The sequence below is a fragment of the Lonchura striata genome, chromosome 10, assembly GCF_050655825.1.
Source record: "Lonchura striata isolate lonStrDom1 chromosome 10, ASM5065582v1, whole genome shotgun sequence".
NCBI classification, from domain to species: Eukaryota; Metazoa; Chordata; class Aves; order Passeriformes; family Estrildidae; genus Lonchura; species Lonchura striata.
In genome coordinates this window covers 5,983,222-5,995,515 of record NC_140712.1, presented here as the reverse complement: position 1 = coordinate 5,995,515, position 12,294 = coordinate 5,983,222, and the positions used below count along the sequence as shown (strand labels likewise).

At 56.1% G+C, this 12,294-nt stretch overlaps 1 protein-coding gene across 5 annotated transcripts; it reads right to left on the bottom strand.

Moving 5' to 3' along the window:
• Nucleotides 1–589: 589 nt before the first annotated feature.
• Nucleotides 590–11,970, bottom strand: MAN2C1 (mannosidase alpha class 2C member 1). 5 transcript variants are annotated; one of them, XR_014957564.1, is made up of 26 exons: nucleotides 11,862–11,970; nucleotides 10,748–10,873; nucleotides 10,138–10,261; nucleotides 9,817–9,887; nucleotides 9,497–9,674; nucleotides 8,851–9,040; nucleotides 8,375–8,481; nucleotides 8,113–8,223; nucleotides 7,662–7,754; nucleotides 7,431–7,547; nucleotides 6,904–6,999; nucleotides 6,456–6,601; nucleotides 5,893–6,016; nucleotides 5,610–5,731; nucleotides 5,009–5,094; nucleotides 4,374–4,544; nucleotides 4,010–4,092; nucleotides 3,735–3,829; nucleotides 3,508–3,612; nucleotides 3,171–3,327; nucleotides 2,726–2,963; nucleotides 2,537–2,646; nucleotides 1,895–1,974; nucleotides 1,623–1,768; nucleotides 1,358–1,461; nucleotides 590–1,283 (listed from the first exon to the last, which is right to left on the bottom strand). XR_014957564.1 is itself a non-coding variant. In XM_031505770.3 (26 exons), the coding sequence occupies exons 1-26, from the start codon at nucleotides 11,951–11,953 to the stop codon at nucleotides 1,148–1,150; spliced, it is 3,114 nt and encodes a 1,037-aa protein (XP_031361630.3). In that variant the 5' UTR covers nucleotides 11,954–11,970; the 3' UTR covers nucleotides 590–1,147. The 5 variants fall into 5 exon arrangements, 2 of the variants coding, with proteins under 2 accessions (XP_031361630.3, XP_085444603.1); XR_014957563.1 differs by having other exon boundaries at nucleotides 1,623–1,800; nucleotides 2,726–2,869; XM_031505770.3 differs by having other exon boundaries at nucleotides 2,726–2,869.
• Between the last annotated feature and the right edge of the window lie 324 nt (nucleotides 11,971–12,294).

Here is a 12,294-nt window from a genome sequence, read left to right as displayed (position 1 = left end):
AACGGGGTGGAGCTTGTTTTTATGTAATTCTCGATTTTTTGGGTTTTTTCTTCTGCAAAGGCAGTGCAAGGGGCAGGCAGGGGGAGAAGGGAAGGAGTGGAGTGTTTTTACACTCACTGCTGGACAAGATGAAGGCTGTGACACAGGAGTCACTGTGGAAGCTGCTGCTCCCTGAACCTCTACAGCTGGAGCAGAGCCCATGCAAGGCCACCAGCCTGTCTGTACCCTTGTCCACACTTAAATGAGCTCAGAACTCACTCAAGACCACCTACCCTGGTTGGGCAGTGGGCAGCTGTCCTCCTTCCCTGAGGAGCGGGGTTGTTCCAGCGCTGCTCTCTGACACTTGGGTTCAGGACACGGGGACAGTGCCCTTCTCTGGAACTGCTGCCCAGCTGTTGGAACTCAAAATGTCCCTCAGACATTTTTGGATGTTCCAGGTCCAGGTCAGAAGCATTTGAGACCCTGGCAGGCAGCTGGAAACAGCTGTGATTTTGAGTTTGAGCCTTTGAATGATTCACCAACTTTGCAGGAAGAACAAGAAGTCACGAAAGTTTAGATACTAGAGTAGAAGTAGTCACAAAGGGAAGAATTTCTGAGTGCTGTACAGGGGGGTTTTAACACCTGTACGGGTGGGTTTTTATTTTGTACATGGGGGTCAGAGGTTTTAAGATGGAGGAATGTAGGCCAGTCCTGTTCCTCCTCTTTCTTCTTCCTTACATCCATGTTCCTGGTGATGTTGGCATTTATGGATTGGTTTAGAGTAGAAAAGCACCATTTAATATAGGTAATAGGCATTGGGGAAAAACTATAAACATTTAACACGTAATGTACCATATAAAAGACAGCAGCAGCCCTGGCGGGGAGAGAAGAAGCAGTCGGGGTCAGAGAGGATGTCAGGGTGTGTGTGTGCCTCTGCCTGAGCTGTGAGCAAACCACAGCAGCCCGAGAAGAATATCTTTCAGATAACTTGCAATAAACTGCCTTGAGACTGAACAACGAGAGGCTGCAGAGTTTTCTTTGGAAGCTTGGGTTGGAGGAGAGACTTTTCCACCACACGGAGCCCCTGAACCAGGCCTGGGTTCTGTCACCCTGCACAACTCTTGGGATGGGGAACAAGCTCACAGTGCTGGTCCAGGTGGCTGCAGCATCAGCAAGGGGCGATGTTTGGTGTCAGCAGGACCAGGAGGACGGAGAGCACACGGAAGGGTGTGAAGGAAAGCCTCAGGCCCCGCTGCTCCACAGGCAGGTGGCCCTGTGCAATCGGACGCTCCAGGAGGTCACAGCTGGGGGACAAAGCACAAGGCTGAAGGACTGATCTCCATCCCCAAGCACCCCCAGCCCTCTGGCATGGACTCACAGCATCGCCTCCTTAACGGGGAGGGAGGTCTGGAGCCAGGCGCTGACTGTGCTGCCATGGGCCTCGTAGAGACGAACCACCACAGCCTCAGGTCTGTCCTCGGCCTTTGGGGAGTTCAGAGAGATGAGACAGGCACAGCCTCTCCAACACAAGTTGCTGTGCTCAGCTGAGCCTGACCACCACTTGGTGTGGGTGAAAGGGCAAGCCTTGCTCAACAACAGCACCTTAGCCCCTGTGCCCTCCCCTCCACTACCCCAGCACCTGCCTGCTTGACAGTCTCCAGCACGATGGCAGGTGAGCTGACAGAGAAGGCACTCCAGGCTGGGCACTGGGGACTGCTGGCTGGGAGCACGTGGAGGGGGAAATTCAAGTTGTAGGCTTGCTGAATCACACTGGCCTCCTGGAAGGAGCCTGCAGCACAAGAACCTCTCTCTGGTCAGCCTCTGTACACACACAGCCAGAGGCACGCTCACCCCAAGGCTCACTGGAGCTGCTCCCACCCTGCATGTCCCCGTGGGGCCCAGCCCTGTCACTCACCCTGGTGAGGCATCACAGCGTAGGTGAACTCGTGGTGCCCAATGTCTGCCGTGGAATCAGGGGACTTGGGTGCTCTCAGCCTAAGGCAACATGAGGTTAAGTGAGACCAGTGCCTTGGCAGCACCCACTGTCACCCAGAGCACTGTCACAACAAGACAACTGCTTCCCTTGCTACCTCGAGGCTGGGCCCTGAAGTGGAAACAAAAACACAACAGCAAACAGACCCTGGACAGTTCCAGAAGCTAAAAAACTGGGGTGTTTATCCTGTGAAAATTGTGGCTGACAGAGTCAAACTGAAATAGGCAGTTCCTTTTAGCTTTGTATGCACCTGTAGCATTAACACTCCTGTTCCTTTCTTCTCCTTAAGCCTCCCTTCCTGGGGTACATTTTGGTTAGCAACAGAAAAGCTACCTGCTACAAACATGAGTCTGATCTCGCCTGGATTGTCTTTGAGCACAGTTCACAGGAATTAGTCCTGATTAAGATAATGTAAGTCAGCCAAATTCTCAGAAAACAGCCACTCAGCAGACAATTTCCTTGTTGTAACTAAGGTCATTTAGGAGCAGGTTGCCTTGATTTCCAAGAGACACCTCAGAAGGCAGAGTGCCACAGCATCTCCCCCCTCACCCATCCCTAACTCACAGGGAGAGGCTGAGGATGTTCCTGTGGACCGACGCTCCGTATTTGCAGTCGTTCAGCAGAGCCACCCCAAAGCCATGCTCAGAGAGATCCAGCCACTTGTGAGCCCACACCTGCAGCAGGCACCAAGGATGAGTTCAGCACACGGAGCAGGAGCAGCCGAGCCCCAGGCCAGAGCAGCTCCCTGCTCACCTCGAAGCGAGCCCAGTCCCAGGACGTGTTCCAGTGCGTCGGCCGCTGCAGGTGCCCGAACTGGATCTCGTAGGTGGCGTTTGTGCTCCGGACCTGCACGGGGAACTCCACCTTCAGGAACTTGTGAGCCTCCTTCCACTCGACCTAAATGTGGCAGCAGAAGGATGTCACCATGGGGGACTGACAGGCAGAGACTGCACTTCTCGTGTCCCGGTGTGCAGCAGCCAGTCCACGTCACCTACAACAAAAACACACCAGAGTCTCAACAGGGATGAACTGGTGGGCCCCACTTCCACCCTTGGGACCCCCAGCCTTAGACTGCTTGCTGCAGAGGAGGACAGGCAGCAGGGAAGAAAACAGGGAGGGGGGGATATAATTCAGGCACAAGGTTCAGCTCCCCAGCTCCCAGCTGCACGGGATGTCACACAGCAGCCACGGGCCAAACCTGGGTCAGGAAGCGGAGGTACGGGCACAGGGCATCCAGGATGATCTCCTGGGTTAAGGTGCTGCTCTTCCCGACCTGCAGGGAGAACCTCACACTTCCTCTCAGGCCCCCAGCCAGGCTGATTTCCAGAGGCTTCAGCAGTGTTGTCACTGGCTTCCTGGAGAAAGGAATGAAGGCAGAGATAGGCTCAGCCTGCTAGATCCAAATCCCAATGCAGCCACACACAGCAGGCACTCACTTCTCCAGAGGGAATGCTCTCTTACAGCTAGGACTGACAGGGAAGCAAGAACCTCAGCACAAAGCCAAAATCCAAGTGCTGCACACACTGCTCCTCTACCTGGTTTGCAAGTGATAATCCATCACATCCCAGGCATCCCAGTAGAGGGGAACATCATCAAAGAGTGCAAACTGGTTGGCATAGCAGCCATCTGGGACTGACTCTCTGAAAGAAAGTGGAACAGGGGAACAGCAGCATCAGAAGGACTGGCAGTGGAGAAAGGCACATAGTGAGAAGTCCTGGGAGAAGTCTGAGGAGCTCAGGGTCAGGAACTGAGTGACACAGACCTCCCTGAGTCCAGCAGCTGAAGAGAGGTCAGGCGCCCCATCACGTCCAGGCGGACAGCAATTACCCCATTCTCCATGGTAACGGAGCCATCCTCCTTGGGAAAAGGCCAGACACAGGTGTCAGACCCACAGCTGCGGGGGCTAAGTGCCTCCAATGCAAATTTAACAAGTGGATTCCTTAGATTTCTCCTCCCTTTCAACCCTAACCCTGATTTCTCCTCAAAAAACCTCTGAGGTGGGGAACACAGACCTGAGGAAATCTGCCTTGTGCTCACCTGTTTCCTCACTGCCACAGGCTGAGGAGGCACAAATGGCTCCTGCACTACAGCATAGCCCATGCTGGGGACTGTCACCAGAGCTGGAAAGCAAAGAGGTTCTGTTCACTCACCCCAGACTGAACCCTAAGTGACACCACTGCTGCCCTGCTGCTGTCATGTCAGATCTACTGCCTCCTCCCATACCCTCCTCTTCTTCATGCATGCTTCAGGGGACTTCATCCCCTTTCAAGCTGTCCGAAGGTCAAATTGAACAGTCAATAAAACCCTCCCCAAGGCAGAGAGAGGCAGAGTATTTCCATGTTAGCTATCTCTGCCCCTGTAAGGAACTCTGATAAAAGAGCTACTCCCAGGTCAGACATACCCAAAGCCTCTGTCCCATCTGGCCCAGGCCTGGAGATCACCTCGGTGCGTTCCCAGGACAAGGTGTTCAACACAAGGGTGCTCGGGGTGCTGCACGCCTCGGGCTGCAGCAGATCCCTGCACAGGGCTTGCACAGCCTCCTCCTGCAGCTGAGCACCAGCCCTGCGGATCTCTGGGCAAGAAAAGGGCCTGAGTTGGCTCTGAGAGAGCTTCTGGCACTCCCCGTGCAATGTACACACACTTTATCTCCTTCCAAGCTACAATTGCTAATTATCATTAATTATTATTATCTATTAGTGATTCAAGTGTATAATTATTCTCAACTTTGTTATTAAAAGATTACAATGAGCTGTGCCAGCTCAGCTGGAAAATTCTGGTTAACGAAGCTCCTGCAAGCACCCCTGGGCAGGCAGAAACAAACCTTGGTGGGAGTCTATCCTGGCATGCCAGCAGCAAGCAGAAAAGCCAATAAATTGGGATGGTGCTCACTCCCTTGCCTTCCCTGCTAATCTAACATTATTTCAGACACATCTGCTGAGGCTGGCCCGACAGTCCAGGCTGGAACCTCCCCGCAGCCCCACCAGGCAGGACCTGCTCCCAGAGGTGAGCGCCCGCCTAGCCAAACTCCCTGCTCACCCGTGTAGTATTGCAGGGCATCCTCAACCACCAGCTGGATGCAGCTGCCTGGCAGGACATCGTGGAACTGGTTGAGCAGCAATAACCTAAAACAGAGAGCAGACACCAGGGAAGAAAGCAGCAGAGAGCAATGGTTTTGTGCTGGCTTAGCACAAGTTCTTCTCTCAAACAAGAGCCCTGTTTGCAAGACAGACAAAATAACTGTTCCCTATCCCCCCATTACCCAACACTTGAGAGAAAAGGATTTTTTCCACAGCATCCTTTAAATCCCTTCATGTTAGGGCTCGCCAATGCCATCTCAGTAAACCACAACCACAGGCACGAAGAGCTATTTGTTTTTACCCCTCAGGGCTACGAGATACGTCATTGCACAAGCTCAAACAAGCCAAAACTGGGGAGGAAGACACACTTCGCTAGGAAATGAAGCTTCCAGACAGCAGAGCAGTGAGGGTTTGGTGTTATCTTTCAGCAGAAGAATCAAGCAAAGCAGCAGATTCTTTCCAGGTAGGTTCCAGATCAGTTTATGGCAGGGGTTGTGTACACACAGTGCAGCAGCACTGAACTCTCTCCCAGTACCACCAGTGCTCATACACTCCCTCACCTCCAGAGCTGCTGGAGCTGGCTGGCAGGATACTGGAACGCCGTGTCCTGAGCCACAGCCAGGCTGCTGAGCACTTCCACGTCATGGAGGATCCGCTCGCATTCCCGATTGCCCTTCTTTATCTGGTGCCAGTTAAGGACAGAAGGAAGATGCTGAGGAAATGGGTAGCTGGGAGTGGATCTCTCACACCAGCAGCAGAATCCCAGCTCCAGTGCAGCAGGGTTGGGTGCTTGCAGGTATCACGGGCTTGCATGGGCCCCTTGCCTGGGAGTGGGACCCTCACCTGGGCCTGTGTGGTGTAGGTGCCATTGTGCAGCTCGAGGAAGAGCTCTCCCACCCAGGTGCACAGCTGGGATGACTCCTTCTCCAAGACAGAGAAGAGTTGGTCAGGGGTGGAGATCTGCACCCTGCGGGACAGACACACAGACAGTGATGAGCTGGGCAGAAGCCTGTGACATGGCTAATGGTGCATCCATTAGCCATGGATAACAGGCCTCAGGAACTGCAACACAACCATACAAAGTATTCCCTTCACCCTTCTCCTACCCCTCTCCAGTGACCCTGTGACTCTGTCCCTTTCCTGTGGACATTCCCCAGGCAGGTGGTGACTGCCAGGCACAGCTGCTGTGCTGGCCATTCACCCCACTGCTCTCCTGAGGGGTCACAAGCAGCCCACAGCTGCCCTGTGGACCTGTTCTTACAGCTCTTGATGGAGAGAGTCCATCTCCCTGAAAATCCTGCCCAGCCTTCTGCTTGCCCTTCTTCCTTTCTTTTGGCTGCTGAAGGCCAGGCCTGGCTCAAAGCAAATGCCCCTGGCAGGAGAGAGGATGGGAGCTCTCCTCTCACCTGGGCAGCCCATCTGTGTTACTCATTCTTTTCATCCTATCCAGCATCTTCTGCGTGGGTCCCCCTCCTCCATCCCCGAAGCCGAAGAGGAATGCGCTGTGGTTCACACGGCCTTTGTCCTTGTTGTTCTTCACTGTTTTCAGCATCTGGAGGGATTTTTTTGGCAGCTGCAATCCCCTGGAACCCAGCCCCAGCTCCCACAGCTCCATACAAGAAAGCCAGGTCAGTCTTTAGGATGCAAAGCCCAGTCCTGCTCCTCTTCCCTGGCCCAAAGTGCCTAAATTAAGTGTGGGCACATCTTGGAGTCAGGCACCCCAACAGCCTTTGTCCAACAATGCTGCCAGATCTCCTGCTCCCTTCCCAGGCAGTGCCCTCTCCCAGGAGCCTCACACCTGGCCTCAGGGGGCTGGCACTGCCCTTCTCCTGCAGGTCTGGCAAGCTCACTCACCTCTTCCACTCGCCCATGCATCCCATAGGAGTCACCAGGGGGGAAATGGGTCAGGACCTGGGAACCGTCAATGCCTTCCCAGAAAAAGGTGTGATGCTGGAGGGGAGAGAAGGGAAAATGCGGTGCACAAAAGCATTCCAGAGCCTCTTCAGGATTCAAACTGGGCCTTCACTTTCTCTCCAGGGAGGTGCAGGATGCCCTGATGGATCAGTTCAAGGAGAGGACAAGAACAGGGAATGTCACCAGGGCAGGGGCTGGATTTGCTGTCTGTTGAACCCACACACAAGTCACAGCTTCCCATCTGGAAGTAGGAGTACCTAGGCCAGGGGCCTGGCTGGGATCTCCAGTCACGTCCTTCCTCTCTCCTAAAGCCTGACAGAACATCACTGCCACCAAAACCTAGTGGCTTCTGGAAGCAGAGCCTGTGTTAGCTGAACTGAGGAACTGTGGAACCAACAGGTGGTCCAGCCCTGCAGAAGACTCCAGCACCCACAGTCCATCCCTGGGGAGAAGACAGCACAGCTCACCGGGAAGGAGTTCACCAGGTTCCAGCTGAGCTTCTGCGTGAGGAAGCGCTGGATCCCACAGCCACGCATCAGCTGGGGCAGCTGGGCTGAGTACCCAAACGTGTCCGGCAGCCAGAACTGGGAGCACGGCAGCAGAGGGAGAGGGACACACACAAGTCACCCCACCTCCGAAAGAGCAAGGGGGGCAAGGAGATGGTGGGCAAGGAAGGCGTGATGGAAAAGAACAAGCACCTCCGAGCAGATCCGGCCAAACTGCTCCTGGAAGAACCTCTGTCCCTGGAGAAACTGCCGCACCATGGACTCCCCGCTGGGCAGGTTCCCATCCTGGGGGGAAGACACAGGGAGTCCATGAGGAAAGCCAGGAACCAGGGAAGGAGAGATCTTGTAAGACCTCCATTCCCACCCACCTGGCCTGGCAGATCACGGGGAGAACCTCAGCAAGGCTCGGCACAGGGGAAAGGAGGAACACACTAGGGAGTCCAGAGCTCCTTTCTCGGGGAACAATTTGGGAGGATTGTACTTGTGCTAAGCTGGACGCTTCAGACAGCTGCTGTTCCTAGGCCTGGAGACCACGGGCCACCAGAAGGCTCAGCAAAGGCCCTGTTCTCCCCTGAATGTCAGGCCTGGTCCCAGAGGATGGCACAAGGAGGGTGTGGCAAGCCAGGCTCACCATGCTACTCACCATTTCCACCCAGGTGCCTCCAACAGGAATGAACTGTCCCTTGGCCACGAAGTCCTGAATGCGTGCATAGAGCCCGGGGTAGCAGCTCCTCACCCACTCGAACTGCTGGGCCTGCCAGAGCACAGGGATCAGCCCCAGCTCCCCCCACAACCCGTCCCTTCCCTCTGCAACACTTCTGCTTCGTCACATCCCCCCACCTCCTTTAGCTGGAGAAGCAACTTGCCACGAGCTGAGAAGAGGTGTGCAGAGGGAGATCTCTCACCTGGGAGCAGGCAAAGGTCAGCTCTGGATTGTGCTCCATCAGCTGGACCACGGTGACCCAGCTCCGGGCGCACTTACGGATGGTCTCCTCATACGGCCACAGCCAGGCTGCAGGGACAGGCATGGCCCCACCATGGTTATTATTTACCTAACACAAGCCCCTCACAGAGCTGGAACACCTCTGAAACCCCTCCTGGGATGGGAAATCGAGGGCTGAAGCCCAACAGGTGGAAGACAGCAGACTGTAATTCACCCCTCATCCCCAGTCCCACCAGTGTTCCAAAGGGCACAGCTAGCCAGACCCACACTCCCAACACTGCCCCAGTGACACACCAGCAATGGGACAGCACAGAGGGCCCATTCCCTTCTCTCAAGGCATGGCATCCTGTGCCTGGAGCACAAGGGCAGCCTGTTCTCCCGCTGGGCAGCACAGTCTGGCCTCCAGGTGAGAGGAGAGGAGCGCTGTGCTGCTCTCACCAGAGTCAATGTGGCAGTGTCCCATGGCATGGATGGTGTGCTGGCTCTCGCCGTTCCTCTGGCTGAAGATGGCTGCAGCCAGGCCACGCGCAGCAGGGAAGGTGGAGGGGTCAGTAACATCACACACGTTGACCATCTGGTTGGCAGTGTACAGTGCCTGGAAACTCCTCTGGTTTTCCTCCCCGAGGAGCTGGGGTTGAGAGGGATAAAGGTATGACTGGCCACTGTATGAGCTCAGATGTCACCTGCCTCCAGGAGAACCTCCTACCTCCTTTCAACATCTATCTCAGGCAGTCATAACAGGTAAACACCATGCTCCTGCTTCACAAACACAGCCTTTTGCCTTTTCTCACATGCCTTCCAAATCCCATATGCCCATTCCAGGGGACTGTGGTTAACATATCCTGCTTTGGAGCAGGAAGAGGATGAAAAAACACTTGTGGCTTCTCTCAGTTCAGTTTTCTCCTACTCTAGAATATCCTGAGTTGGAAGACACCCACGAGGATCATCAAGCCCAGTGTCAATTGTGCTAAAGCAGAAGCAGCAAACATTTTCTCCTCTAAGGTCTCAAGTCACAGAACAGCATGAGGAGGAGATGCAATGGAGCTGAGGAAAAGGTGAAAGAAGGGAAGAGGAGCACCCAGACCTGAGCCATGTCCAGCAGTATTTCCATATCCACCAGCAGTTCATAGACATCTCTGTTGAAGACAACCAGCTCAGCCTTGCTCAGGGTAACTCTCCTGTCTGGGTCTGGAGGGGCGATCATGCTGCCCTTGCCAGCTCCAAAGAGCCCATTGCAGGCCAGCTCCACGTACAGTGTCAGGCTGTGGGGACAAGAGGAAACCATCAGGGAGCAGGTCACAAGCACCAGGACACAGACAAGGATGTGCGTGTCCTCAGCCTCTTGGCTTCCAACAACACCAAGGTCCCCCAGCAGTGGGGGGCTCTGCTCGCCTGACCACCCACCTGTGGGGCTCTGATTCTTTCAGGCTTCTTGTCAGGATGTAGCTGGTCTTCTCACCTTCCTTAGTCAATCCCTGCACAGGAAGATGGCACATTCAGCACGTGTCAGCAGAGGTCCATGGCAGCAGGCTGGATGGGCAGGATAAGATACCCCAAAGTCCAGCTGGACAGAGGGGCTGGTCCCACATGCTGTGGGATAATTGTTGGCACAAGAACAGGAACAGAGCCCTGCATGCACCACCACAGAACATGGCAGGGGCTCCAAAGGTCACCACAGTGTACATAGCAGAGCACCTGGCACAGCCTTGCTCCGTGTCTCCATACCTGGACAGGCTGGGCATCTCGCCACACCATGCCCTCCCCATCGCTCTCCCAGATGAAGTGCACTTCCCGCCCTGCCCATGCCGGGGGGATGCTCAGCTCCACCTTAAACCAGCACGTCTCCCACCTGGAAGAGAGCAAGCAGCAACCTCAATCCACTGTGTGACCTTCTCCCGAGGGAAACCACACTTCCTCAGAGCCCTCCGTGGAAAAACCGGAGTGGGGACAGCCCACGAGTTTGATGGGATTCACACACGAGGATGCTGCCTGGCCTCATTTAACCTGTGCCCTTCTGGAACCCCTGCCGGGATCTGACACTGCTGGGATAAGAATCTTCTCCCAAATTTGACAAGCAAACACATCCCCCCGAGAAGCATCAGAGACATAACCATGGTCGCAAGGAGCTCTCCGCAGAAATGAGCAAGAAACTTGTCTGTTTGCTCATGAAATCTCCCTTAGGGCTCCTGAGCAGCCACCTCCAAGCACTCAATGAGGAAGAAGATCAACTCGTGTCTTCACCAGGGAGAGCTCGTGAGGATTCCCGCACAAATAACTCTGAGACACGAGCTCCAACCCCACCACGGGCACAGCACCACCGAGACCTGCTACTCACGTGGGCCCGAAAGACTCTCCCACTTGAGCCGGCCCGAATTCCTGCACGACAGCCTCCTCGTACGGGATGCGCCGCGGAGTCTGGAAGTAGGACAGCGATGCCGGCGGACAGCGGTCCCCGAAAAGCCTGGGGTTGGAGAGGGCCAGGACACATGAACAAGATCAGTCCCACGCAGACTGCCCCAGCAGTGGTACAGAGAGCTTTCAGAGCACGGCTGGGTCGCCCTGCCACCACCCAACACCCTCAATAATGCTAGCAGAGTAATAAGGGCCCTGGTGACCGCGGGTGGCAGGGGAGGGCTGGGGGTTGAGGGGCCCACGGAGGCCCGAGGCAGCGCTCCATGCCGAGTGAGGAAGGAGAGTGTGTGTGCGTGTGTGTATGTGTGTGTGTGTGTGTGTGTGTGTTTGTGTGTGCATGTGTGCGTGTGTGTATTTCTGTACGTGTGTGTGTGTGTGCGTTTGTGTATGTGTGTGTTCGTGTGTGTGTTTGTGTGTCTGTGTGTGTGTTTGTGTCTGTGTGTGTTTGTGTATGTGTGTGTGTGTCTGTGTGTGTTTGTGTGTGCATGTGTGTGCGTGTGTGTGTGCGTGTGTGTATGTGTGTGTGTGCGTGTGTGTGTACGTGTGTGTGTGTGTGTGTGCACGTGTGTGTGTGGGTGTGTATATGTGTGTGTGTGTGTGCACGTGTGTATGTGTGTGTGTGCGCTTGTGTGCATGTGTGCGTGTGTGTATTTCTGTACGTGTGTGTTTGTGTGTCTGCGTGTGTGCGTTTGTGCATGTGTGTGTTCGTGTGTGTTTGTGTGTCTGTGTGTGTTTGTGTATGTTTGTGTATGTGTGTATTTGTGTGTGTTTGCGTGTGTTTGTATGTTTGTGTCCGTGTGTGTTTGTATGTTTGTGTCCGTGTGTGTGTGTATGTTTGTGTCCGTGTGTGTGTGTATGTTTGTGTCCGTGTGTGTATGTGTGTGTGAGATTCATCCCCTCGGCGAGAGCCCGCTGAGTCCCCGAGCCCCGCACCCTCGGCCGGCAGCGCCCCGGGGCAGCGTCCCCACGCCGGGGGGACACACCAGGGCTTGTCCCACCATCCCGGGGGTGCCCCGGAGAGTCCCCCCGCCGCCCACCTGCCCCGCAGGTTGCAGTCGGTGAAGTAGGTGTCGGAGAGGAACTTCTCCACTCGCTCCAGGGCCGTCCGCCGGTTCTTGATCGCGGCCATGGCAGCGGCCGAGCCCCCGCCCCGCCCCGCGCGGCGCAGGCGCCACCGAGCCCCGGAGCCCGCCCGGAGCCCGCCCGGAGCCCGCCCGGAGCCCGCCCGGAGCCCGCCCGGAGCCCGCCCGGAGCCCGCCCGGAGCCCGCCCGGAGCCCGCCCGGAGCCCGCCCGGAGCCCGCCCGGGACTGACCCGGAGCCCGCCCGGGGCCGACCCGGAGCCCGCCCGGAGCCCGCCCGGAGCCCGCCCGGAGCCCGCCCGGGGCCGACCCGGAGCCCGCCCGGGGCCGACCCGGAGCCCGCCCGGGGCCGACCCGGAGCCCGCCCGGAGCCCGCCCGGGGCTGACCCG

Coding starts and splice junctions, on each gene's coding strand:
- MAN2C1 (XM_031505770.3), bottom strand. CDS start 11,953: ATGGCCGCGATCAAGAACCGGCGGACGGCCCTGGAGCGAGTGGAGAAG. Junction 6,602..6,903: donor TGCATGGGCGAGTGGAAGAG/GTGAGTGAGCTT, acceptor AAATCCCTCCAG/ATGCTGAAAACAGTGAAGAA. Junction 6,017..6,455: donor AACACAGATGGGCTGCCCAG/GTGAGAGGAGAG, acceptor TCTGTCCCGCAG/GGTGCAGATCTCCACCCCTG.